Source organism: Paralichthys olivaceus, chromosome 12, assembly GCF_024713975.1.
Source record: "Paralichthys olivaceus isolate ysfri-2021 chromosome 12, ASM2471397v2, whole genome shotgun sequence".
Taxonomy (NCBI): domain Eukaryota; kingdom Metazoa; phylum Chordata; class Actinopteri; order Pleuronectiformes; family Paralichthyidae; genus Paralichthys; species Paralichthys olivaceus.
The window spans coordinates 17,457,182-17,484,876 of record NC_091104.1 but is presented as its reverse complement, the minus strand read 5'-3'; the positions used below and the strand labels follow the sequence as shown (position 1 = coordinate 17,484,876).

At 41.3% G+C, this 27,695-nt stretch overlaps 3 protein-coding genes across 4 annotated transcripts; 2 read left to right on the top strand and 1 right to left on the bottom strand.

Moving 5' to 3' along the window:
• Positions 1–1,072: 1,072 nt before the first annotated feature.
• Positions 1,073–9,537, top strand: LOC109644371 (kelch-like protein 28). Of its 2 annotated transcripts, none has more exons than XM_020109727.2 (6): positions 1,073–1,244; positions 2,034–2,294; positions 2,372–3,009; positions 3,136–3,579; positions 5,768–5,976; positions 6,109–9,537. In XM_020109727.2, the coding sequence occupies exons 2-6, from the start codon at positions 2,034–2,036 to the stop codon at positions 6,270–6,272; spliced, it is 1,716 nt and encodes a 571-aa protein (XP_019965286.1). In that variant the 5' UTR covers positions 1,073–1,244; the 3' UTR covers positions 6,273–9,537. The 2 variants fall into 2 exon arrangements, with proteins under 2 accessions (XP_019965286.1, XP_069391806.1); XM_069535705.1 differs by having other exon boundaries at positions 1,120–1,254.
• A 77-nt stretch (positions 9,538–9,614) lies between these two features.
• On the bottom strand, positions 9,615–14,140 carry c12h14orf28 (chromosome 12 C14orf28 homolog). Its single transcript, XM_020109728.2, has 5 exons — positions 13,857–14,140; positions 13,074–13,598; positions 12,357–12,446; positions 12,135–12,269; positions 9,615–10,682 (listed from the first exon to the last, which is right to left on the bottom strand). The coding sequence occupies exons 1-5, from the start codon at positions 14,045–14,047 to the stop codon at positions 10,499–10,501; spliced, it is 1,125 nt and encodes a 374-aa protein (XP_019965287.1). The 5' UTR covers positions 14,048–14,140; the 3' UTR covers positions 9,615–10,498.
• Positions 14,141–15,096: 956 nt separating this feature from the next.
• LOC109627889 (C-1-tetrahydrofolate synthase, cytoplasmic-like) lies at positions 15,097–27,473 on the top strand. The gene is made up of 27 exons (XM_069535357.1): positions 15,097–15,351; positions 17,194–17,278; positions 17,417–17,476; positions 17,582–17,635; positions 17,715–17,851; positions 18,039–18,139; positions 18,281–18,417; positions 19,402–19,513; positions 19,605–19,732; positions 20,294–20,391; positions 20,569–20,742; positions 20,974–21,110; positions 21,212–21,258; positions 21,351–21,458; positions 21,541–21,615; positions 21,690–21,792; positions 22,025–22,101; positions 22,819–22,959; positions 23,058–23,126; positions 23,360–23,471; positions 23,620–23,759; positions 24,099–24,140; positions 24,289–24,389; positions 25,010–25,187; positions 25,424–25,531; positions 25,706–25,858; positions 26,799–27,473. Exons 1-27 carry the CDS (start codon positions 15,314–15,316, stop codon positions 26,886–26,888), a joined length of 2,805 nt encoding a protein of 934 aa, XP_069391458.1. The 5' UTR covers positions 15,097–15,313; the 3' UTR covers positions 26,889–27,473.
• Positions 27,474–27,695: the final 222 nt, after the last annotated feature.

Below are 27,695 nucleotides of genomic sequence, written 5' to 3'. Positions count from 1 at the left end.
CAATCTATAAAACCTGTTCATATATTACACATGCGCATTTTTAACATTATCATTCGTATACTCATATATTAATAATTATACACATTTTCATATTTAGTATAAAAATCTTATAAAAATTTTTTTTCAAAGTAATACAGCATTTATAAAACCTATTATAGCACATATAGCGTACTCTTATCATATCCTTTCTTTCATTTAAATTTGTGCAACTTTATACATAATATATTTATTATTGTGTCAGAAAATGTAAGTGAAAATAAATTTTACATTTTACTCCAATACTTAGCATCTAGAGTAATTGATACATTTGCAAAATATATTTATTAATGCAGGTCATTACATTTATATATTTTATGTTATTATTTCGACTTTTCAAATTTTGTTCAATATAATAATACAACACGATCATAACACATATTGTATGTTCCAGTTTCATTCATATAATTGTATATAATATCAAATATTACACAGTATAAATATTTAATACAATTTTGTTTATACAGTTATAACTACTGGTATATAATATTAAATATTACAAATATGAGGTATAATATTGTCAATAATCATATATTCGTTTATTATGTAATTAAAAACAAATTGATTTAATTCCTGATAAATAATATTATATCATTAATAATATCATACCATTCATGTTGTTATTAAAAAACCTTTATGAATGAAAAGAGCAATGAAAGTAAAAGCCCACTTCCGATATCCTTTACCTTCTTTTAAACACAATACTTGTATAACTTATTATTTCTGTGTCAAATATATTTTTACTCCACTGTACAACATCTAGAGATACTGAGAAATTAGCAAATTATATAAATATTTGTATTTATCTAATTATCTTGAATATCCACTTTAAAATAAATGTGCATTTGGGACTCGTATACCATTTCACTGTTGTTGTGAATCGGGTCTTGTGGACGGTGTGTTATTCCCTCTAAAAATGAAAATACTGCTGAAGTTTGAACATTGAAACCTGATTCTGAGTGTTTCTGCGTGTCAAGCATGGAGCAGTGACTGCGTGGTTTTATTTTGAAAGCAGCGGAAGTGGGTGTGCTCCTCCGATGGCAGGTTGGTATAAAAGCTGCTCGGTAGCTCTGAGCTTAGCTTCACTTTGGTAGCTGGTTGTTTTCCTCATCGCCGCCCGGGGTCCTCACTCGTCGCCGCTGAACTCCGACACTGCAAAACCTGTCGTTACCTTTCCAGCGGCGCTAAAGACGGACCACAGGCTCCAGGTTTGTCCCTGTGCGTGTGGCGCTGTGAACATGTGAAGTGGCAGCTAGCTGTGAAGTCACGCTTAGTGTCTGTCAGCCATGTTACTGTATATCAATCAATGATGCAGCTAGCCACAGTAACCGTGTTTATTTTTAGCAGCTAACGTGCGCTCACTGCAATGCAATGGAGCAGATGTTGGCACCGTGTATTTGCTGGAGTCGGACGTTGTTGACATTATGACGGCGACATGAATGTTAATGTACACATGATGTCCGCGGGATTTTGTCCGTGCAAAAAAAGACCCAAAAAACCCGAGCTGTATGAAAGTGTGTTAGCTGCAGTAGCTGTCCGCTGATGTGAGGCTAAGGGGTAGCTAGCGAGTTGTGGACCAGCCGTGTACATAAATCAAGCCAAGGCCCCAGACAAGAAACATTTAACGGTTCTGTTTCTGGGTGTCATTAAGCAAAAATGCAACTAGGCAGTAGATTTGAGGTTAACCTGTTAGTTATTCGCTTTCTAGCCGGTGCGACTGGTTAACTTTAAGCCGCGTTAGTAGTGGATTAAAAAGATCATGCTCCTTAGAGGACAGCGAACAGAACACGTCTGATTTACCACCGTGTTACTTCAAAACATCCCCGAATGAGTCATACACGTGTTGTTGTTGTGTCATGTTGCACAGATCTGTGTTTACTTAGGGCTTGTGTTCAGGATGACAGCTGCTTAATTTCCAGCTACATGCCAGTAAATCTTAGAGATCTCACTAAATCACAATGTCAACACTGCACTGATGTGTGGACCCCTCCTCACAGATGGACCAGCCGGACCAATCCTACATGTTTGCCAGTCTCACACGGCCTCACTCGGAGCAGCTGCTGCAAGGCCTCCAGCTCCTGCGGCAGGATCATGAACTATGTGACATTGTCCTGCGTGTGGGCGATGCCAAGATCCATGCCCACAAAGTAGTGCTGGCCAGCATAAGTCCTTACTTCAAGGCCATGTTCACGGGTAACCTGTCAGAGAAGGAGACCTCAGAGGTGGAGTTCCAGTGCATCGACGAGACTGCCTTGCAGGTATGCTTGAAGCTGGCGGACATTAACTGCACTCACTGGTTTTTATTTATGTCACATGTTTACTTTTTCTGTTGCAGGCCATCGTAGAATATGCCTACACTGGCACTGTGTTTATCTCCCAGGAAACAGTGGAATCTTTGCTCCCGGCTGCTAACTTACTCCAGGTTAAGCTAGTACTTAAGGAGTGCTGTTCCTTTTTAGAGAGCCAGCTGGATGCTGGGAACTGTATAGGCATCTCCCGCTTCGCAGAGACATACGGCTGTCACGATCTGTGCCTGGCTGCAACTAAGTTCATCTGTGAGAACTTTGAGGAAGTCTGTCAGACGGAGGAGTTTTTTGAACTGACGAGGGCGGAGTTGGATGAAATTGTGTCCAATGACTGCCTTAAGGTTGTCACGGAGGAGACTGTATTTTACGCCCTGGAATCGTGGATCAAATATGATGTAACTGAGAGACAGCAGCATCTGGCACAGCTGCTGCACTGTGTTCGCCTTCCACTCCTCAGCGTCAAATTCCTCACTCGCCTATATGAAGCCAACCACCTTATACGAGATGACCACACATGCAAGCACCTGCTCAATGAGGCCCTCAAATATCATTTTATGCCAGAGCACCGACTCTCCTATCAGACAGTTTTGTCAGCACGGCCCAGGTGTGCTCCAAAAGTGCTGCTTGCAGTCGGAGGCAAGGCTGGACTGTTTGCCACGTTAGAAAGGTAATGATCAGAATGTCTGGATAATAATTTAAGCACTGTTATAAAGGTAACTTTTCAACTTCTGTATTGAGGTATACCTTTGGTTGCAAGCAACCACACTAATCAGATTCTGCCTTTCTCTTGCAGCATGGAAATGTATTTCCCTCAGACAGATTCATGGATAGGACTGGCCCCTCTCAGCGTGCCACGATATGAATTCGGTGTAGCAGTGCTGGACCACAAGGTTTACGTGGTGGGAGGCATTGCTACACACATGAGACAGGGCATCAGCTATCGGAGACACGAGAGCACAGTGGAGAGCTGGGACCCCGAAAGCAACACCTGGTCCTCAGTGGAGCGCATGGCCGAGTGCCGCAGCACCCTTGGCGTGGTGGTGCTGGCAGGAGAGCTGTATGCTCTGGGGGGCTATGACGGCCAGTATTACCTGCAGTCGGTGGAGAAATATGTCCCTAAGTTGAAGGAGTGGCAGCCAGTGGCACCCATGACAAAGTCCCGCAGCTGCTTCGCCACTGCTGTGCTGGATGGCATGGTGTATGCTATTGGAGGGTATGGCCCAGCCCACATGAACAGGTAAATCCACTGAGAATGGTTATGATACCTGTTGTTTTACCTGCTGAAATAGATGTTATCTGCTTGTGGGTTTTACGAAAATATACAGTAGGGATGTTCTTAACATTACGAGTTAAATGAACCCGTATGGAAACGATAAAGTGCCATAACCCTGTCTGTGTCTAAACTGTAAATAACACAATCCTGCAGACCCTGTACAATTTTGTAGGTTGCATGAAATATATTCTCAAAAATGAACAAGTATCTTCATATGTTATGATACACCTCTTCCACTGGAATCTCTCTACAACGTGGAGACTGTAGAACGCCACATACAATCAAAACCTGCAACTAACTGTCATTTTGTTCCTACACTTGACCTAAGTGTTGTAAGGTTGTGGTGCTCTGTCGCACCTTTTTAAAATAGACCTTGATCCCAGTGAAAAGCTTGTCACCCATCTGAGACCTCCTAACCCAACTCTCTCTCAGGGTCTCGTAGTTATTTAATGGTTATTTAATAGAACTGGCAATCAAGTGACGGATGTCAAGTGTCTCTGAGAAAATGATCAGGAACCTGTTAATGAGTGAAGAGGAGTTGGAGCGCGAGTGGTTGCCTGACTATTGTTGCTGTAGGTCTCTAGAGAGCCGTGTCTCTGTTGCTCGTTTCCTTGACTCCTGAAACTCCTCAGGAGAATGTGTTTGGACAAAGAATCTTTGGGGACTATATATTTTTTTCTTCCCAGTGGCTTATATGTCCTAGCACACTGCAAAACAACCCCATATTGCCAGGGTTTCTTTTGACTGTGTTTGTTATGAGATGATCTAAACTAAGCACTTACCCTCTACAGTCTAATGAGTAATTGCTGCTTTTTACCTACAGTAGTGCTGAAATAAACCTGTGCGTATATAGATTTACTGCTTTTAAATCTTTCGCAGGGTGTTTTTTGCTTGTCACAGCCAATTTTCTACATATTTAAACTCAAGCGCTTTTAAATGTGTGTACATGTTTTGCTTGGAGAAACTTGAAGTCAGACAATAATAGGAAGTCAGTTTACAGACAGTCTGAAGCTAGAATATTGCAGGGAGCTGTGAACTATATCAAAAACCTACTGGCCTGCAAGTTACTGAATAACCAAAGATATTAGTATCTAAGTCAAGCCTTGAATTAAAATTTGCGACTTCATTACCTTATAGTTTCTTATCTGCTATCATATATGTTGCGGGTGTGTCGCCTCACGACAAGAAGGTTCTCTCTTCAAATCCTGACTGGTTCTTCTGTGCAGAGTTAACATGTTCTCTCTGTATCCGCGTGGGGTTTCTCAGGGTACTCTGACTATCCATGGTCCAAAGACAAGCAGATTGATGTCAGGTTAATTGAAGACTTAAAATTGACTATAGCTGCGAAATGTTTTTTTGTCTCTATATGTTGGGAGATCTGTCCAGGGTGTCCCCCGCCTCTTGCACAATGTCAGCTGGGATTGGCTCCAGCTCCCCCTGTAACTCTCATAGGATATGCTGTATAGATGTATTATCTAATGGTACATGATTTGATGTGTGGCAAGGTTATTATAGTTTTGAAATTTTCATATTTTTTTATTTTTATTTAATTTTTCATTTTGCTTTTTTATTTCAGTTTAGTTTTAGTTAGTTCAACAAGTGATTTTGTAGTTTTAGTTTTTTATTTTGAGGAATCGACTAGTTTTTATTTAGTTTTAGTCTTAGTTTTAGTTTGTCCAGGTATTAAGAGAAAGCCTTGACTTGTAGAAGCTGAAAAAGGATGAAACAACGTGTGACACCAAATAGGGTTTATCAAGTCCTTTAATTTCATTCTTTAACCATCACCTGCAGGACAGGCAGTAATCGAGGGAGAAAACGAATCGAAAACGAAGCTGAATTTATCTGCAGTTTAGTTTTAGTTTTGCATTGTTCATTGTAGTAACTAAATTATTTTTTCATCTTTAGTTTTAGTCTTAGTTTTCGTTAACTATAATAACCCTGACGTGTGGTAATGCATCTGTGAGTAATGTTTGTTTGAAAACGTGTTGGTGTGTTCAAGTATAATCTGACAACAGTTAAGAGCTTTACAAATCAAGGCACATAAAACCACAACTGTCTGCACAGCTCTATACCATCAGCTGTAAGTGACATGTCTTATTCGAGTGAACTGACATTTATATTTAACCATTGTGGGGTTTTTTGTTCTACGCAGCGTGGAGCGGTACGACCCCAGCAAGGATGCCTGGGAAATGGTAGCCCCCATGGCAGATAAGAGAATCAACTTTGGAGTCGGCGTCATGCTTGGCTTCATATTTGTGGTGGGTGGTCATAATGGAGTGTCACACCTGTCCAGCATTGAGAGGTATGATCCACACCAGAATCAGTGGACAGCCTGTCGGCCGATGAACGAGCCACGCACAGGTGAGTTCATGCCTTAGTCATTCTTGTAGTATTAAACATTTGGAGGATGTAATGCATCTATTGTTAGTATTGCATCAAATAAAGGGAAAATGATGCCTCTAACTGGCCACATGTGACATCACTGTTTTACAGGTGTAGGTTCTGCCATTGTGGACAACTACCTCTATGTGGTGGGAGGTCACTCCGGGTCATCTTACCTGAACACTGTCCAGCGCTATGACCCCATCTCAGACAGCTGGTTGGACTCAAGCGGCATGTTGTACTGCCGTTGTAACTTTGGCCTGACTGCCCTTTGACCCATGGCCCAGCCGGCTAGGACCCAATAAGAGAACTTAGACACAAAGACTTTTCTTTTTTGTTGTCTCCTCCTCCGTCCCACATTCATCCTCCAGGTGCAGAGTAGCGCTGCACAGAAATGGGAACACCAGAGGAGAGATAGAGAGCCTGCTGGATGGATCAATGTGCCAGGCAAGCTGGCTGGCGAGAGGGGGACCACAGACATGGCTGCAACGGTGAAGAGCTACAAAGTTGCTTGGATGAGAAAGTAAGAGAATTGGACGGCTGTCACAGGCACAAGGAGACGACCGCTCTACTGCTGCTGGACCACAATAAGGACTCTGAGCCATTTCCCAGAGGATTGTGGGAGAAATCTTGTCACTTTTTTTCATAATTCTGTTATGTCAGCAAACATTTGTGTTTTATTTCCATTATACCATTTAACACCCACAATTGTTTTTCTTGAATTCCCCTGCTGCAAACAGAACCATATCTTCAAACTTTAGTCGAACACCGCTTGTGTACTTGTATGAAATATGTGGTTGTCGGCCATGTCGGTGTGTATGTCTGTGTGTATGCTCGAGGAGTACGTGCATGTCAGATAGGATTGTTTTGTTGCGTGTTTGTGTGCAGGACCGATGCTGGGGCTCAGCGACCCATGAGTTCTGCTTCACAAAACAGAAACGTTGGAATCTTTATATTTTCTCAAAAAGGGCTGCCTTTTTTCCTCTATTGTAAATGGTCTAAATGAAATATATAGATGAATATATCCTATAGTGCATTGCCTGTAAATGTTTTTTCTGCACTGGGTCACTAAGTGCGCGTGTGAACGTACGTATGTAGTTTGATTCCAAGGGTCAATTAAGAGGTGAATGACGAATTCTCCTCAGAGTGTTTGCCACTAGTCTCTGCTTCATTCTTGGAGCCATGTTAAAAAAAATCCCCATGTTCTTGCTTCTGTTACATCCTCTTGAGGTCGGGTCATGCACTTGCTACTCTTCACAATAGTTGTAATCGACCTTGGCCCAATGTTCACCCTTTGGTCTGTACACAATACCAACTGGTGCTATATTTAGGATTCAGGATTCAGCTGTTTGTCTGTGTTGCCTCACACAATTAGGTCAATCTCTGCTTCACTGCAACGTTACATGTTTAATCTTGATTTATGTGCATTTAAATGGGTTAAGAACCTAAATGGCCCCAACCATGCAATAAAATGAAATTGTATTGAAAGGGACGTCTGTGGTTGGACAACCACAAACTTCTGCCCTCATAATTCCCCCTTTCCCAAAAAAATCAGCACTGTTTTTTTTATTATTTATTAAATGTTTTTGTAGGCATTTATTTTTCTTCACATGATCCCTACTGCAGGATATGAGCATGCTTTGCCATTGTCTCAGTGCCTGTTGCCAGTACTATGTCACTCACTTAGCTCTGTGATCAGGTGTGTCAAGTAGTCTTCATGCTCGCCAACCTGCTACCAACCACGTGACCCACATGCAGCTATGGTCTTGCATGTAAGATCAGGTCTGAGGTCATTGGTTCACAGTTTAATGTAAAGTGCCAAAACATGCACCTTATTTTATTTTTCTCCAGAAACCACATCCCTCTTTTGCCACAATTAAAACACTTAATTATTGCTAATGTATTAGCATCATATTCTTCCATACTGTCATGGAGATGGAAGATAAAGCACCAAGTGCTGTGCTAGCCAACTCAGGCCAAGTCGTCACAGTGTCCTGGAAGAGAGACCTGACTAGCAGACTCGGACTGCTCGCCTGGGTGTGTGTTATGACCCCAGGCTGGCTGAGGGTGTCGCTGTGTGCAGCCTCGGGCTCCACTGACTGACAGGTCAAGCGACGCACAGCAATAGAGAGGGTGCCAGTATAGGAAATGACTACTCGTGGTGCGACTTTGTTGAGTCACTGTCCACGTTCAAGTCTAGTTTTGAGTTGCTTTGTGCACTGACGTTTGCACACACATAGAAACTTAAACCAAGCTCTGCATTGCACTTACCAAACTGTTTGATACATATTGTAATTTGTACATATGTTTTATAATTTAGGCTGACGGCATTTAGAAAATGCAATAAGATCATGTTTTTCTGTTCCCTGTGTGGAAGACGAGTGTGTTTTGTGTTTGTCTCTTTTAAAAAGCCAAGGCATTTCATATTGCTGAACCCCCCCCACCGCCTCACATGGCATGTCTGTCCAGCCACTTTTGGTACCATTGACTTTGCGTCATCCTACCTATCCTAGACATTTTGTGATGACTTTTTGTTGTGCATGCTGTTTAATTGTGTACAAGGCATATGTTTATTTAGCTAGAATCTAATGGCTGGCTCACAATTTAATTAATTGGTGGCCAAACTGAAGTATACACTTTAAAATAATTATTAAATCAGCAGTTTTTACCATGTACCAGTCATGTAAACGGCCCACAGGACATGTGCTCTTCCACTTTAATGACATTTGCCTTGTATGTTGGTCAGAGTGTCACTGGTGAAACTTTTTTTGTCGCAGCTTGTTCTCATCACCATGTGGAGTATAAACAAACCAATGTATGTTCCTGCATAATTACTTTATGAAGATGTGAATCACTTTTTATTTGTATTTATAATTTGTATTGTTTATGTACTGTAACCTAATATTTTTTGTCTACTGTATTAGATTTGGTTAAGGTCTCTTTATCATAGCACAAATCATGCAGGCGTGATTTATGTGCTGCCGCCATGATTCATCTAGCGTCAATGTTACGTGTAATGTCATGATTATCTGATGTGTATACTTACTACTTTTAGAGCGAGGCTGACGAAAAGCTGCAAACGTTAATCTGCAAAAGGAAGGTGTGTTTGTATATTGTATTTTTTTTGTTATGGCCTAACTAACCAATGTCATGTTTTTTTGCCACCACTCTCACCAAAGTGCTTGTTCAAAGAGAGCAGATGGACGACGACTAACACCTGGTCGGCGACGGCCTGTCACTCTTAATGTTTGTGTGAAAAAAAATCCTTTTTGAAACTGATGTCAATGTTTAGCCAAATGACCACTCTGCTTCTTTTACGTTTCCCCCCCATCGTGTGTCCGGAGTAGAGGTGATGATGATCTTGAATTTTATATCCTGTGGATTAATACTGGAAGTACAAGATAACCTTAGGTGTAGAAAAACGGTAGCTTTTCACATTTTGACCATGTTTTTGATTGAAGACATTTTACATACATTCTAGTCAGTTTGTGTGGTGCAGTTGTACCCAGTTTAAAAATAAAATGCCTGCCTTAAAAGGTAGTCTGCTGTTATGTTGCTCTTTTGACCCTCTGAACGCTGTTCATACGTGCACGTGCAACACAATAAATCGATACACATGTAGGCCAAAATATTTGTATTTTTCATTTGAAAGACAATGTCTGCATAGAAAAACTTGCCTTGTTAAAGGAATTTGCTCAACAGAGCTCACTTTCACTTACTCATTGGCAGAGGCACCGTGTGATACCAACAATACTTTTTAAAGTTATAAAAAGTAGCATATCTTCTGTGGAGGAGAATGCAGTATGTGCTGAGTCAATGCTGCCAGCTTAGTGGCCTGGAAGCCAAACAAGTAATATTTAAAAGTACTTTAACATTCACTCATCCCAAACATGGTAAGAAACAAAGCTGACCTGTTAACCTGACAGGGACTTTCACCTTGTTTCTGACCCTCACACCACAGTGTACATACAAAAAGCACCAGTTTAATTTAAGCAAGGGCTCATATGCAAAAATGTAAAGTTCAACAGACACATACAAAACTGTACAAATGTAGTACACAGCCAATGTAATGTACTTAATAGAAAATGCCCCTATTGTTGCGATGAATGTAACAGCCATGATGTTTTTAAAATCAAATCAGTCCCTTGTTTGTGGCAGATAATTCACACAATGTGCATTATTCATTGATTTGGTCATTTATGATTATCAACCCAGAACTATTATAGTCCATTATACTCTTGGATTCCAAGCATGCCCCTAAAAAAAGTTAAGTAACTTTCACTTTGCACAGTGAGCTTGCTGTAAGCATTCAGGTGAAGCACTCTCACAGCCTACAGGAAGCAAATGCTGACATGAATTACTAAAAGATTCAAATGATGATAGTTACAATCATGTAACGCCAAACATGGGGTCATATCAAAATAATGATAGGGAGGGTGATGAATGCTTTCACTCTTATGCTTAGTGCGACTCCTGCTCATCATCCTTTTTTCCGTACAGTTCACTTCTCGGAGGCACGGATGTAGACCAGAGAGGACAGCAGCAAGAGCTCCGGTGGCTTGTGTAACAAGATCAGATTGTCGCTCCTCAATCCGTCATAGTGCATCCAGCAGCCGTCAATCTGGAAGGCTGCAGAGTAGTGATGCTCCTCCTTGTTGAAGAGTGTGGCACCCTCAAGTAAGTATCTGTGAAGAGAAGAGGACACAGGAGGTTTTTCTCTTTGATGATGATAAGGGTGGCATCAAAGGCAAAGTAAAAAAAAATATATATATTTTTTCAAATCATTTGCATCTGGTCTAAAAACATTACATTCAATTGGTGAATTTACACCATTTTGGTTTGATTTTCAGGACTGAGCGTAATTTTTTCTCAAAAACAGCCTTTAACAGGAATGGAGGTACATTTTCTTTCGTTTTTTTGGGTGTGTCAGAGGTGTTGTGGTGACATGTACATAACCCTGCCATATTATAAAGGCAGTTCACACAATGGATTTGACTACAAATGTGGCAGCTGCTGCTTGGTGTTCACATAAAAAAGCATAAGCAGAGACTGTAACATTAAACATCTTTTGATGCATTCATGTATTTAAACCAATGTCATCTACCTCTGAGATTTATTCCACAAGAACCTCAGCTGCCAGAGCTGCAACACTATCACAACAGTGTTCAACACCCTTGCATCTCTTTTTCACACTTGCTAAGTGCAAAGCCAGCAGCGAAAAACTTGGTAGTTTTTTTTTTCTCAAAGGAGGTTGCACTTTAATTAGCAAGAGCTTTAATTAACCATTATTTTATCACTGTCTTTCAACTAATTTCTAAAATTAGCTTTCTTCTACTGATGCAGAGGAAGTGATCTTGCCGTGATGTTTTACTGCTGGGACTACATTCTTTCTGTAAAAGAAAAACAGGAACAATTTTAGCAGCTCTGAACTGTTTCTGATCTTTTATATCCTACTGAGGTTTTGATAAGTTAGATTTAAGATTTAAGCCCTCGATTTAGAAATTTAAGACCCAAGTCATGTACGACAGATAAGAAGGAATATCAGGGTCCCAGAATTACTTGCATGTCCCCATAACTAAAGTTTAATAAGGTGAAGTAACAATAAACCTCAAAATCCCATCTCTCAAACTACAGGCAGGTATCCATTGTAGGTATCCATAGCATTTACCACAGCCAGGCTTAGTGTACTCAGATGAATTCAGACCAGGGTGCTTTTAGACTCAGTTATTAGTTCCATGTTGGTCTTGTTTATAGTTTTAATACAGCTGTAATTGTAACTGCTAATATCTGTATAGCATTTGAGAAAGAACTACAACATCACAGAGAGATATTGCAAACTATGCATGCATAACATGCACAAATTAAGTCCATAGGAACCCCATCATATCTCTACCTTGATACAGTATTTTTACTCACTAAATTAACTTTCAATACGCATTCATTTACCATTTACTACTCTTTTTAGACTCCTAAAAAGACTCCTTTTATGAGCTTTAATTGTTTTTATATCTCTGCCTAAAAGCTGAAAACATGGCCCTTGGCCAAAGCCAAAGTACTGCAGGTCAGTGCAGTGGGAGTTCATATGATTGACTTGCACTACAGTGAGGCCCACGCATGCTGCTCCAAACCAAACATACCTGTGCTGACAGAGAGCCAAGTGGTATGGAACGTAGGACAACTCCTCTGACTTCCACCGCTGCATGTTCAGAATGACAAAGGGTGGGGGTCCGTGGCAGAAGACCCTCTGAGAGAACTCCCTCAGACCATCACACCTGTAACAAAAGACGAACAATCCGTCACAGAAGTGGAATAAGACTGAACCGAGTCAGAAGGTCACGAACATCTTCCTCGCATCTCACCCCAGTTCTGAGCAGAGCAAGAGTTTGGGGCAGAGGAACTCATCCATGGCTGACTGAATGGGGTCTCTGTGAGGCAGCTCATGAGGAGGGCTGGTGAAAAAAATGTGAGAATGACATTAAAAGAAATGTAAATCCAACAACACTCCATTCATTAGGACTTCACCTACTTGGTGAAAAGAAAATATCTCTTCTAAAAAAAAGTGAGGCAGCAGGGAATGCATCCAGGTGGAGATTATTACGGTTTAGTATGTCAAGGGGCAAAAACGAAAACCACTTGAAAGACTGACCTGCACACAGCACACCTGAACTATATGAGTCTGTGTGCAGTGTACCTGATGTTATATTGTACTGTCTTTGTACAGTGTACCTGATGTTATATTGTACTGTCTGTGTGCAGTATAACTGTTTGCAGTATACCAGATGTGTGCAGTATAACAGATGTTATATTGTACTGTCTGTGTATAGTATAACTGATGTTTGCAGTACACCTGATGTTATATTGTACTGTCTTTGTGCAGTGTACCAGATATTATATTGTACTGTCTTTGTGCAGTATAACAGATGTTATATTGTACTGTCTGTGTATAGTATAACTGATGTTTGCAGTACACCAGATGTTATATTGTACTGTCTGTGTGCAGTATAACTGAAGTTTGCAGTACACCAGATGTGTGCAGTACACCTGATGTTATATTGTACTGTCTTTGTGCAGTATACCTGATGTTGATGGTGGTCTTGATGAACTCCTGGAAGCGCGCTGGGCAGCTCCAGTTGGTGCACAGGCTCTCCTGCATGGTGGACATGAGGTTCTTCAAGTTCTTTGTGAAGTTCTCGTGCTCGTTGCCGAACAGGTCGATCTCCAACGCCGCCTGGTGGACCTCTGAGCGGTACTGTCTCTTGGACATCCTGTCCCAGATCCACAGCATCTTCACGGTGGTGTAGTCGCAGGAGTCCATCAGGTAGAGGAAACACTCCACAAACTGCTTGCCCAGGAAGACAGCCAGCTCCCGGGGGAAGCCCTGGTTGTCCCGAAGGATCACGTAGAGGATCATGAGGAAACCGTCGATGGTGCATGTGTTCTTCAGGTTGATTTTGACGTACAGGGGTGTGCATGATATGGCTTTTCGTCCCGCCTTGATGGTGAAGACGCCCCCCCAGGGGAGCACGGGCCTCCAGAAGGAGCGGTCCTCCTTGTCATTGTTGTTGATGGAGGCTCGGATTTCCTCAAACAGCGTCTTGGACCTAAAGACACGTGATGCATGAGAGTTAGCTTCAGTGCAGTGGAGCTTTAGTTTGGAGCGGCGATGTAGTCCTGGTGCAGTTTTGAGAGTGGGCGGAGCAACGTGGCACAGACTATGTGCAAACAGCTACATTGAGTTAGCTTACAGTAACAAAACAACGCCCTGGCAGAGACTAGTAACGCCCACACACCCTCCAGGAAATACACAGAGCCCCCAAAACCTCATTGTGTGACAAATTAGCATCTTGCTAACAACTTACCTCTCGGAGAGGAGGTTGTTCTCGGCGTTTCGTGTTTGCAGCTCTTCGTTGTCGCTCAGGACACAACATGTACTCTCCATAGCTCCCGGTGTTTCTTCATGTCTCACGTCGTAGTGAACGTCAGATAAACGAGTGTAGTGTTTTCTAGCTCTTTCTGATGACAGTGGCAGTGATGACACCTCCGCTGGCATCAAAACAAACCTGCAGTGAGCGTCACGTCAGGCCCAGGAACATAAACACTGCTGCTGCTGCTGACAGGTCAAAGAGGAGCTGTGTACATGCAGGGCTGCCCCCTGCTGGCTCTCTGCCTAATTACAGCCTCTCTTGTGTGAGATGGAAAGATAGAGAGGGAGAGAGCGAGGGAGGGAGAGAGAGAGAGAGAGAGAGAGAGAGGGAGATAGACATAGATAGATAGATAGAGAGAAATAAAGAGATGATAGATAAATAGAGAGAGAGAAAGATATATTTATATATATATATATATATATATATATAGAGAGAGAGAGAGAGAGAGAGAGAGAGAGAGATACATGGGTGGATGATAGATACATGCACATGAAAAAAACAGGAACCATGTTTAATTAGTTTTAAGAATATAATGAAGAATTGTGTTTCTTCCAAATTCGAATTCAAATAATGTTTTGACACTTAAACAAAACAATATGTTGGACATTTAGTTAATGTATTTATTTAGACTTTTTTATGTATTTACTTAGCTTTGCACTTCTAAATATGTTTTTACTGCTTTATGGAATGCCAACTATCCGTCTTATGAGAAAATTGATTTAAATAAAGTGAGATTATATTGCTAAAAAGTGCCAAAAAGTTATCGTCTGTTAAAAAGTGATCGCCTTTTAGTGGAAAACTGACTTATGAGCTGTCTTGTTGCCTTGAATATATTTAAACTAATACAAATAATACAATTCACTGCATGCGGTAGAATAATTGGAAAATTGCAAAGAGGTAATTGCTTTCCCTTTACTCATCTGTAAATCATGAAAAGTCTAACTTCCAAATATAAAAAGACAAACTCTTACTTTTACCCAGGTCATAAAGTTCAGTGAGTAAGTTACAGTATGTCTGATAAGGCTTCATTAACCAGGTAATACAGCTTTAAGAGGCTGTGCAGTCACTCCTCTAATGCTATTGGTCAATAGCCTCCACTGGCGGTTATTATAGATATCCGATTGGCTCTCGGGAGTTGACAGCGTTCCAAGTCCCGCCCTCCTTCTGTCGACACACTCCCAGGCGTGGGCTTACGTCCAACGCTATTCCTGAAAGTTCACACGCTAGTTTTCCTGCGGTTACACTTGACGTGTGAACGCAGCCTGCGTCACAAACGTATCGCCAGACGAAGTTTGGCGAAGTTCTCAGGACGCTTCACTTCTTCTTCTTGTCAGGCGGCGAATGAGCAGCAGGTCCCAACATCACGGAGCAACGCACTTCCTTCAAAAAAGATGTCCGCTCAAGTTATAAGTGGGAAAGAGGTTTCTGCGTAAGTACCTTGTTTTTACTGCACCTTTCCGAATGCACTGTTACACATGTAGGAAAGCAGGCGTCACATGTGTCTGTGCACGAGCTAACGTGGGAGCTAACTAAATCTTAGTTCACTCAGCAGCTGAAGTGACACACAGACGCCTCATGTGCTTTATCCAGTGTGATGCTGATTTTACACGCTGCTGCTGCGGTTTCAGACGCTGGTGCGCAGCAGACTTCAGACCTCAGTTTGAATTTGTTGGACATGGAGCTGACCACGTGAATCAAGTTTGCCACTAGTTTGCAGAGATTCACAGTGGACTCTTTATCAAGCTGCGCGAGCTCTTACAGTTGATACTGACGTGTGGCTGTCAAATTTCGTGGTGATCCATTAGGTTGTGTTGGACGAGTGAACGATTCTACAGTGTTATGTAAGATGCATTGCAGGTGTGTTATGATCTTTGCTCTATTGATCCAGTGACCTCGAGTGCTGACAATCTTCTCAGAAATCCAAGAGGAACTTAAAAAAAACTTGTTAATTTAACTTAAGTTTTCATTAAAGTTCTTTGAATGAATTCAAATATTGCCTCCTACCCAAAGATCTGTTGCAGTTGCAATTATTTTTGCCTAAAAGAAAAAAAATGAAAGTGCACGTCATTTAGTTGCATGTGCATGTCACAAGACATGGCAGCCTGCACCCTATTAACTTCCCCTCACTGTGGCCATTAGCTAAATTATTCTGTGCAACACAAATTGCCTGCACCTCTCCAGTGATCTGCAGTCTCCTAGTTTTCTCTTTCACTCAAACCCACATACAGCTGATTGTGCAGATTACAGAACAAGTGACCTTTATAGACGAGGCTGCCTTCTCTTTCAGGAACTGTAGTTTTCTACCTTCCTTCACTCAAAAGTGTTTTCTTTCAAATATAGGGGAGGGCATTGAGAAGATCTACTGCACTTTGTCTTTTATAGTATATTGGAATATAGCAGTAGTTAATCAATGACCAGCAATGCATTTATCACCTATCATTGTAATAAGGAATCGTATGATGTTTAGGACCAGTTCTATGAAGTCTGGGATTGATTTTTAGTTGTTGATTCACTCTAGAATAGCACTCAGTAGATCACATACCTCTGCCACTGTCCAACAACTGTCCTCTTTAATTCAATCAAGCTGCGCCAAATTTCACACACTCATAGATATCAGTTCTTATCAAGATCTATGAGCTGTTCTCTTGGATAACAGAGAAAATAATTTGAATCCACACCAAATTTAGAGTTGTTTTGTGTGTTCTTGTTATAAACAAACCAACAAAAAATGAACAGGGGTGAAAACTTAACCTCCTTGGTGGGGTAAATGGAGACACTAATATCGGTTTGAATGGGGGTTGTCACTGAGCACAGAATGGTCATTTGGTCTGAATTACCGAGAGGTCACTGAGGACACTGAGATTACTTTAAAGGAAGTTTAAATTGGTGTCACTCCTTCGCCTCATGCATCCATGTTCACGCTCATCATGGATTGCTAAATTCCAGTTAACCTTGAGTCACTTTTGTGTCGCTCAGTCTTCGTTTGGCTCAGCCTCATCTTTATGTTGAGTTGAAGAGATAAATCACAACCATGAACATGAATAAAGATAAAGACCAAAGATAGGACAAGTGTCCTGATCTGACTCTGACTCCTGGTTTATCATCTGCCAGGGGACTGGAAAATGATTACCAGATTCACAATACATAACCTGCTGGCTGCTATATCTGAATACAAAATCAGTAGGAAAGGGAATGTGTTGCATAGTATGTTGACCCTTTTCTTTCATGATTCAGCATGCACAGTGATGTTTCTGTTATCATGGGTTCTCAGGCAGGTGAGGCAGCGTCTGAAGGATGATGTGGCACAGATGAAGCTTCAGGACCCCAACTTCAGTCCGGGTTTAGTGGTTTTACAGGTACGTGCAAGATGGGATTCGTCATGAGTCATGTGCAGAGTGTCTCTTTTTGTAGATGGATGTGTTTATGTATCTGCATGGCAAAAGGGGCACGTTCCTTCATACGGTCAGGCAAAGTGATTCTTCATATCATTGCAGGTGGGGGACCGTGATGATTCAAATCTGTACATCAGCATGAAGTTGAAGGCAGCAACTGAGGTAATGCGAGCACTTTCTGATATTCAAGAGATTTACATGCAGCATTTATCTGTATTTACTTTCACTGTAACTTTAGGCTCAAACTCTTTAATATTTTTGATGCAGATTGGAATAAATGCCGCACATATGAAACTTCCCAAAACGGCAACGGAGGAGGAGGTGAGGTTACAGCCGTGCATAATAATGCTCCCAAGTTACTTTACGTGCACAGAGAGTGTAAAGTTCTGTCTGTCTGTAGGTTCTTCACAAAATTACAGAGGTGAATGAGAACTCGTCCATCCATGGCCTCATCGTGCAGCTGCCCTTAGACTCCATTCACAAGATCGACACAGAGAAGGTCACAAATGCCGTGGCCCCAGAGAAGGACGTAGACGGGTAAGAGCACACATGAAACTGAAGATGTAATCATCTTGAAGGTTTGCCTACTCTCCTTTATGGATCGAGTCGGTGTGTTTCCTTGCTTCCTTTCAGTGAATATGAAAGAAGGATCTGGCTCAGCTACTTTTAGACCTGTAGACCTGGATTATTTGTGATATTTTATGTATTCTTGTATGTTTTGCAGGCTAACCAGCATAAATGCAGGGAAGCTATCTCGCGGGGACCTGGGCGACTGCTTCATCCCCTGCACACCAAATGGCTGCATGGAGTTGATCAGACAGACTGGTAAACACAGACACTAAAAACATTGGATGTTTCGTGTTGTCTATCCTGTCAATAAACAGCCTGTGCTCCATCCTTCCACCAGATTTCTTGGAAATCCGTTCAGTAGTTCTGTGTGTAATCCTGCTGCCTGCATTTCTACAGGTGTGTCCGTGGCAGGGAAGAGAGCTGTAGTGATTGGCCGCAGTAAGATCGTGGGTGCGCCAATGCATGACCTGCTGCTGTGGAGCCACGCCACTGTCACCACCTGCCACTCTAAAACTGCTGATCTCCCTGAAGAGGTACAACATCAACACCCTAGTCCGACTGGGGGAGGGAAGTCAGATATCACCGTCATGAATGTCACACCAGCCAGATTATCAGTTTGGCTGGTTTCTGTTTTTTCCAAGCAAACATCTTTCTTCATTTCTCTATAGTGATGATGATGGTGAGATGACCTAACCTATAGAAGGTGGCAAATTAATCAAATTTGAAATAACAGAGAAACAGCATACTGTAGCAGTCAGTGGGGGCGAGGCAGCATGTGGTGAACATGGTCTTCTTCTGCAACTGGGTTAAACCACTGGTCTAAATCTCCACTCGGGCATTTTGATAATTTAATTATTTTTAATTCACCAACATTCATATAATTCTTGTTTGACAATTTGTCTTCAAAGCAAAAGCAAAACATTATTCGTTACTATAATGCTCTATATTGAGCTGAGCTATCAAGCTTTTATTTTGAAAAACTTGAACTTTGGTTCTAAAGATTGTGTTGATAGTTTATCAGACCTCTGAAATAGCCGACATGCAATGTATGAAAAATATCAGCAATTAAATAAACCTTCAACTTGCATATGAGCAACACGGGAACAGTAAAATAAAGCAAATTATGTCTCATTTTATGAAAAGCACAGACTCTTAAATCTTTCTTACAGATAAACCAGGTAGGATAAACTTTTCTAACTTGACTCTAAACCATTATATTGTAAACTGATTGAGGAGGATTTACTGATAACTGATAAAGTAGCTCTGGAGCACTAACACAGACCAGGCAAACAGCCCATAACAAACAGACCCGTTTACAATGGACTCTAAGCTCATATTTGCAATTTCAAATCTTTGCTGCCACCAAGTGGTTTCAACCATAATGTCATTTATTACCCTATTTAGAAAAATGATGTGTTGAGTCTTGTTAAATGTAATATACTCTATGTAAAGTGTTGCACATGATATTCTGTTTCTTATGGATCAGTTCATTTGTGTCCATCACTGTTTGTGTGTAGGTAAAAAAGGCAGACATCCTGGTTGTTGGAATCGGCCGAGCAGAGATGGTGAAAGGAGAGTGGATCAAGCCGGGAGCAGTCGTCATCGACTGTGGCATCAACCACATTCCAGGTTTGACTGTTTCTGTACTGGAGTCATCGTGGGGCTCTGAAATGAACTCAGTGGATGTCGCTGGTGATATTGAAGTTGATATACATTTCAGATGAAACTAAACCCAGTGGGAAGCGGGTGGTGGGTGACGTCCACTATTCCTCAGCTAAGGAGCAGGCTGGCTTCATCACTCCTGTACCTGGTGGAGTAGGACCCATGACTGTGGCCATGCTGATGGCGGTAAGATCCATTCATAAAATAAATCCTGTAATTAAGTTAGTAGCTTTTGATAAATGTCAAATCTCCCTGAAACTTCTGTTGCTTTTGTATATGTTGTGTTTACAACCTGCCAAATAAGTAGTGGTACTTACTGAACTACGGTTAATTGATCTTAAATTTTCCTATTTCCATTGCTATCATATTTATTGTGAAAACACAGCATATGTATTCTTTATTTATCCGTCCATTGGTTTGAAGGAAACCTTTTTATTTTACAGATAAAACTTGCAGAAAAGTACTATTGTTTACAAAAAGAAAGTTCTTCAGACAAATTCAATATATTTAGTTGTATCTGTGTTTTCTTTTTATTCATTATAATGTTTATGGTTAAAATATCAAGCTTCAATTACATTTCTTTTTCATAAGGGTTTTATCTTAGGAACCATTGCCAATTTATATGAATATATTTTTTATGTAGCTTTTATTCCCTAATATTGGCATCGTCCCTCAAAAATCCTTATCAGTTGGGCTCAATTCAATCTCTCATTGTGTGTGGTTGCATGTGTGTATGTGTGTGTGTAGAACACAGTGCTGAGTGCAAAGCGCTTCCTGGAGGGTCATCAACCAGGGAAATGGGATATTTCTCTCACCAAACTCAATCTGCAGAAGCCGGTGCCGAGGTTCGTCTCCTCATCCTCTTAGTCATGTGTGTTGGTAATTGTCACTGAGAGGCTAAATAGTTTGCTGAATTAAACAAACCGCATACGAGAGTAACCAGCAGAAAACTCTGAATGTTCTTATCTCGCTGCTTTGTCGCTGTTCCTTCCTTTACCTCAGATTGTGTGTTTCTCCTACAGCGACATTGTGATCTCTCGCTCCTGTGTGCCCAAGCCCATTGACCGTCTGGCCAAAGAGGTGGGCCTTCTCTCTGATGAGGTAGAACTCTATGGCAAGACTAAGGCCAAGGTCCAGCTGAATATCATCAAACGCCTGCAGGCTCAACCAGACGGCAAATATGTGGTTGTCACTGGGTACGCAGTCAGTATTTGTATGTTCTTCCCTGGACTATAGCATGTTTTACAGGAGTGAAGTTATATTTGTTTACTGTTTATGGGATAATGCTAATCCCATTTATCAATTTGTACGCAAAAATACAGTGTGTTGAAAATGAAAGGGTAAGTTTCCTAAAGCTATTGCTTTATGGTTACACATATCTATGTTCTGTGAACATGTTCAGTGCTGACAGTATTGTCTAACTGCAGTATTACACCGACCCCTCTGGGTGAGGGAAAGAGTACCACCACCATCGGCCTTGTGCAGGCCCTGGGAGCACACATGAACCTCAATGTTTTCGCATGTGTGCGACAACCTTCTCAGGGACCCACCTTTGGCATTAAAGGTGAGCTTTAGCATAATGCACAGTCACAGAGGTTGCACAGGTTACATGCTGCTGAAATGTGTACAGATTTATGTATCTGTAATTATATCATCTGTCAACAGGGGGTGCTGCAGGAGGTGGATATTCACAAGTCATCCCAATGGAAGAGGTACTGTTGTTTGTTGTTTAAAACTCTGCAAATGGCATAACAATACAAAGAAAGCACACAATTGAATAAATAAATACATCTGTCTCTTTTAGTTCAACCTCCATCTCACTGGTGACATTCACGCCATCACAGCTTCCAACAACTTGGTAGCTGCTGCCATCGACGCTCGCATGTTCCACGAGTCCACACAAACTGACAAGGTGTGTGTTCTGTTTTCTTCAGTTGTTTTTCAAATATAAAAATACTTATTATAAGTCAATGAATGAGTGTCATCCTTTGCAGGCTCTGTACAACCGTTTGGTGCCACTCAGTGGAGGACAGAGGAAGTTCTCCCCCATCCAGATCAACAGACTGAAGGTAAGTGATCACAGTTTGATCAAAAGCTATATATACTTTGACTCAACTCACTGTCGTTTTATGTATTTGTGTAGAAACTGGGCATAGACAAGACTGATCCCTCCACTCTGACTGAGGAGGAGATCACCTGCTTCGCCCGTCTGGACATTGAGCCGAGCTCTGTCACCTGGCACAGAGGTATGAACATCTCACATTTCTCTTAGTCCTCATCACTCTGATGTCTTTAGCTTCAGTTGGTCTGCTCTCTATTGGATTGAGCCATTTACTGTGTGTGTGTGTGTGTGTGTGTGTGTGTGTGTGTGTGTGTGTGTGTGTGTGTGTGTGTGTGTGTGTGTGTGTGTGTGTGTGTGTGTGTGTGTGTGTGTGTGTGTGTGTGTAATGTTCATATTGTGTTTGTGCTTCACTTCAGTGTTGGATACTAATGATCGATTCCTGAGGAAGATCACCATAGGCCAGTCACCAACTGAAAAGGGACACACAAGAGAGGTAAAAAGTAGTTTATCATTCATTAAGGACCACAAAGTGTAATGTAGGAAAATTATTTACTTTGGTGCCCCCTAGTGGTAGCATAAACAGAAAAACACTGGCAAATAGCATAAGCTTTTTTTCAGACATGAACGTTCTAAAAATGGGTCCGGACATTATCCAGAATTTGCCTTTTACATATGAAGAATGCAGCATTAGATTGTTTGGGTGAGTTGTGTTTATAACAACAGGAACATTTCTGGAACATTCATGCTAGGGGTGGCACCAGAGTAGAACATGGAGGAGACAGGACATGATGTATAAATTCTGCTGGGGAACGCACAGTGCAGTGTTTTTATTTTCAGAATATCATCACTGAAGTCGGCCCTTACTGGCAAAAGCTCTCGATTCTTATTGTCTCTCCAAGTTGACATCTGTGTCTTCTACGTGTATGACACCTCTGACATTTCCCAGACATTTTATTATTATTATTTCAGGAAAATGCCCAGACTTCAGTGCATTTCTGAAAGCAGTCATAAGTAGAAGTACAGAAAGAAGCTATGACCGGGGCAGTAATGCAGCGCTTTGGCTGCCAGCTGCCACAAAACCTCAAAGAAGAAGAAGAAGCTGTGATCACATACAGATTCTACACATTGGATTCAACACTTGGTCTAGCCAGAGACTGTAGTGTTCTTGATAAGGATCCATGTAATATCTGTGCCCTCCTCCATCCCACAGGCCCAGTTTGACATCACGGTGGCGAGTGAAATCATGGCAGTGCTTGCCCTCACCAGCAGCCTGGAGGACATGCGTCAGCGTCTGGCAAAGATGGTGGTGGCCACCAGCCGCAGTGGACAGCCTATCACCACAGAGGACCTGGTCAGTGTCCTGGTGTCTTCACAGCACGACCTGCTATATTTTATATATATTGGTGATACTAGGCTGCTATAATGTATTTCATTTAAATTATTGTTCAGGGTGTGAGTGGTGCTCTAACTGTGCTGATGAAAGATGCAATAAAGCCAAACCTGATGCAGACTTTGGAGGTGAGGGAACAGCACACACTAACCTATACTCAGACTTTCTTTGAGGAACATGTTTTTAAGTTACCAGACTTACCAGAAATAAACTCCTACAAGCTTCTATTTCAGTCCTTTGACACATACTGTTTTAATTGTTTTCTGTTGTTGGTCTCAAATATATATTCTTTTATGATAAAAACGTATTTTCTTAAGAGATGTGTCTTAACTTATGTTTTTTGTATCCCATAAATCCACAGGGAACTCCTGTGTTTGTACATGCGGGCCCCTTCGCCAACATCGCCCACGGCAACTCCTCCATCCTGGCTGATAAAATCGCTTTGAAGCTGGTTGGACCTGAGGGCTTTGTAGGTAAGTGGAGCAATAGTTCTACTGTTATGGATGATTTGCTTCTACTGTACATGTGATTGTGAAGCAGATGTTATATTACAGTCAGATATTCCTCTGTACTCCTCACAAATGCTTCATCATACAACTGCTGACTATTGTTTCTCAACAGTGACTGAGGCTGGTTTTGGTGCTGACATCGGCATGGAGAAGTTCTTCAACATCAAGTGCCGCTACTCAGGCCTGAGGCCACAAGTGGTGGTGTTAGTGGCGACTGTCCGAGCCCTGAAGATGCATGGAGGAGGATCAAAAGTGAGTTTTCTGCAGCATTGCAATGACAAGATGATTTGTTTTATTGGCTTTATTTTGAAATCCCACTAATGATTTTAAATTTGTGAATAATTTGACATAATAATCTCACCTCTCATCCTCATAAACACAAAAAGATTTCTTGTGCACTGAGTGTTTCACCCTCTGTCAGTGACGGTGCACTGCTGGGTGTGTCATTATATGCTCCTGAGTTGACTCTCCCTTCATTCGCTCTTCAGCTCCACGATAAATAAAAGAAACATATAGTGATCAATCTTATGTAAAGTTCATTGTGTCAGTTGTTGGAATTATCAAATGAACTAACACATACGTCTTGTTCAGGTTACTGCTGGAATGCCACTGCCAAAGGAATATGTTGAGGAGGTAATGTAGGATATGTTTTATTTTAAATGATATTCTGTCGTTCAACATTGTGTATTTATTAGTTTGTAGGAAGCATCTGAGCCACAGTGTCAGTTGTTTTAACACATATCAAGCGATTTTGTGTATGTGTCTGTGTGTGTCTGTGTAGAACCTCGAGCTCCTGGAGAAGGGCTGCAGCAACATGAGGAAGCAGATAGAGAATGCACAGCACTTTGGTGTGCCTGTGGTGGTCGCTGTCAATGCTTTCAAGTAAGTGCTGATCACATGGTAGAATAATTTCACTTACAGCTGCACCATTCAATATTTTTATACTCACAAAGGATCAAATGACACTATGAAATATGAATGGTGCCACTTACACTAACAAATCCAGAGAATTTTAGCAAAATTCAGCTAATTGTTTGGATTTGGATCAAATCTACTTTTTCTCTTCACTCTTGGAACTCATCACTGCAAAAAAAGCTAATTTAGCTGCTGGCTGCTGAACATTGTGGAGCATTTAGCAGCCGAAGGACCAGATTCTTCCCTCAAGAAATGGTGGAAATTAAAAACAGCTAAAAAAGAGGGACACTACACGTTAGTGACAAAAACTTCATATGTCTTTACAGCTTGTTTGTGCTGCTCCTAAGTGAAGGTGGTTAAATATTTTATCAAGTTTAGGTTTTCGGAGGCGGGATCGAGATTGTGCATCTGTTTTCTTACTAATTAATTTCCATAACAATTATAATACCCTCTCCTGACACATAATTTACAAAGAGATTCGATGATACATATTAATGCAAATGTTTATATTATTTATATATTGACATGTAGTAAAAAAATTGTTGTGTTTTTGACCCCTCAAGCATTTTGTGCACTGATTCCTGCAGGACAGACACTGAGGCTGAGCTGGACTTGGTCTGCAGCATGGCCAAAACTGCCGGAGCGTTTGATGCAGTGCGATGCTCCCACTGGGCAGAGGGTGGAGCGGGGGCTGTGGCCCTGGGTCAGGCCGTCCAGAGAGCCTCCGTGGTCCCCAGCAACTTTAAATTCCTTTATGATTTGGAGGTATAGGCTCTAAACCTGACTTCTGAAGTTCAGTGTTAGGTTTAAAATATAAAACTTGAATATCTAGACAGTATATTTAAGCAGTCTGTTTTACTGTTTTGAATTTGAAATCAATATTTTAAAAAGCAATGTTCTCATTCACAACCAGTCATGTATTGAAAATGCTATTGGTGTAAAGCCATGTCAACTACAGGACTGTCTTGACGGCCATATTTATATCTCTAATTCCCATTCAGCTCCCTATTGCTGACAAAATTCGAACAATTGCCCAGAAGATCTACGGTGCAGATGATATTGAGCTTCTCCCAGAGGCCCAACACAAGGTGGAGCTCTACACCAAACAGGTCAGTGAACCTCAGTGAACCTCAGAGTTGACATGTTCATGTCTTCGACCTTGTCAGGCCTGTTTTTCAACTGCTGCTGTCAGTGTAGATCAACTCTTATTGAATGGAGAATTCTTCAGTTTGCCTTTTGTAAAAATTGTAATTACATTTCCGTCTGTACCCTTCGCCCCTCAGGGTTTCGGCAATCTGCCAGTCTGCATGGCGAAGACACACCTATCGCTCTCACATGAGCCTGAGAAGAAGGGTGTGCCCACGGGGTTCATCCTGCCAATCAGAGACATCCGAGCCAGTGTGGGCGCCGGCTTTCTGTTCCCACTGGTTGGCACGGTACGCTCTCGTTTATATTGAGGACACTGTGGCTTTCCAGATTTTGGAGTGGGGGAGACAAGGGTGCCATCAAATCACATGATAATCTACACAACTTCATTTTTAACATTCATTCATTTATTTAATAAGGAGGAATACTACATGCAAATTAAGCAATCGAATAAACTGTCATCACACATTGTCAGCATATATACTCAGTAGTGATCTACGACTTTGGCAGCACACACTGTGTTTGCAGGAGGTTCATCTGCTTCTGTGAACCAGTATACGATGTCGTCTCACCACTTTTACTAATTTTTTTAATTAGTGGGTATAAAAAAAAGCAACTGACTCCTTTCCTATTGCCAGTAGAGGAGTTTGCCTTTTGTTTTTGTCTTTTCCCCCCACTGAGTCATGTTTGCTGTTACGAATGTACCGGAAACTGAGAAGCTCTTGTCTTGTCATGTCAGAGTTGCATTTTGCATGATACAAATAAAAAATGGCCTTTGCATGTTCTCAAGAATTCAAAAACACTACGTACACAAACGTTCATGACTATTTACCCGTAGAAGTTCAAGGCTTGTCATAAAGTCGTGCAGAAAAAGATTAGCGTCTACACTGTCAAAGTAAAGAAGACGTCAGTGCAGTGGGTGAAATGTTTTCTGTACTGCAGAATCATTTGACCCAGGAGTGAATGCAAATTTTATTTTATCCTATTACACACTAAAGACCACATGTCAGTGGTTGTTAGTAGTTTTTTGGACCTGTGGAAAAAGGGGGCTCAAGGTGTCATCTGAAAATTGGACGGACAGGTGTCCACATCAGTTTTTGTCAGCTTGAAGCCAAAGTTCTATTGTGTGTTTACAGTACATGATTGTAGTAAATGGCCTGATCTTTCATTGGATATTATTTTCATCAAGAATGCATCATTAAAACACACTGTCTCTGTCTTCATCCCTAGATGCCTACGATCCCCGGTCTTCCCACCAGGCCTTGCTTCTATGACATTGATCTGGATCCCGAGACTGAACAGGTCAACGGACTCTTTTAAAGGAGGACTGTACAATGGTAATGAGTTAAAAACACATATTTACATCTCATACATCTCTTGGGGGGGTTGCTGATCTCAACAGTATTTTGCTCTTTCTGTTTGCTTTATTTCTCAGTGAATAGACATAGCCCAGCCCTCAACTGAGCCTTACCAAAATGGGACGGACTAATTACTGAAAGTGTCGCTAATCTGCTAGTGTCTTTTTCTTTGTCATTTCACTCAGACAATGACATCTGTAAATAATTGATTTGCTTTTCCCAGAGGGTTGCTGATGAATTAATCAAAAAAGTTGTCTGTGATAGACAGGGTCTCAGAACTACCAAAAACTCAGTAGTGACACATCTGGATTCGAGCATTAACCACCGTATCCACTACATCAGGGGCGTCTCCTTTATCATTTTTCTCTGTTTGACTGATTTCATTACTAATGCCTGTCGAGCGTCCTGTTTTGCTGTCCCATATTTGTAACTGAATATTTCTAATACTGTCTAATATTGCTGGACCAATCTGCACTGCTGTGAAAATGAACTGTGGTAAAGTTGCATTGCTGTCAGGAAAGATCAAATAAAGTCTTCTTGATGTAAAGACATGTATCAGCAATTCTTTTTATTCTTTTTATAAACTTTTTTTTATATTCTTGTATGATGGTTTGTTGTGTAGTTATTCTGTTGTTATGTTCTTACAGTTTCAAGCCTTTTCTGAAGTTGGTTATTTCAGACCATCGGCATATTGAGCTGTCTAGAGCATCTGCCTCTTCATCGTTGTCTGTCTACAGATGTTTTTTTTTTCTTTCCTGAAGTTTTATTT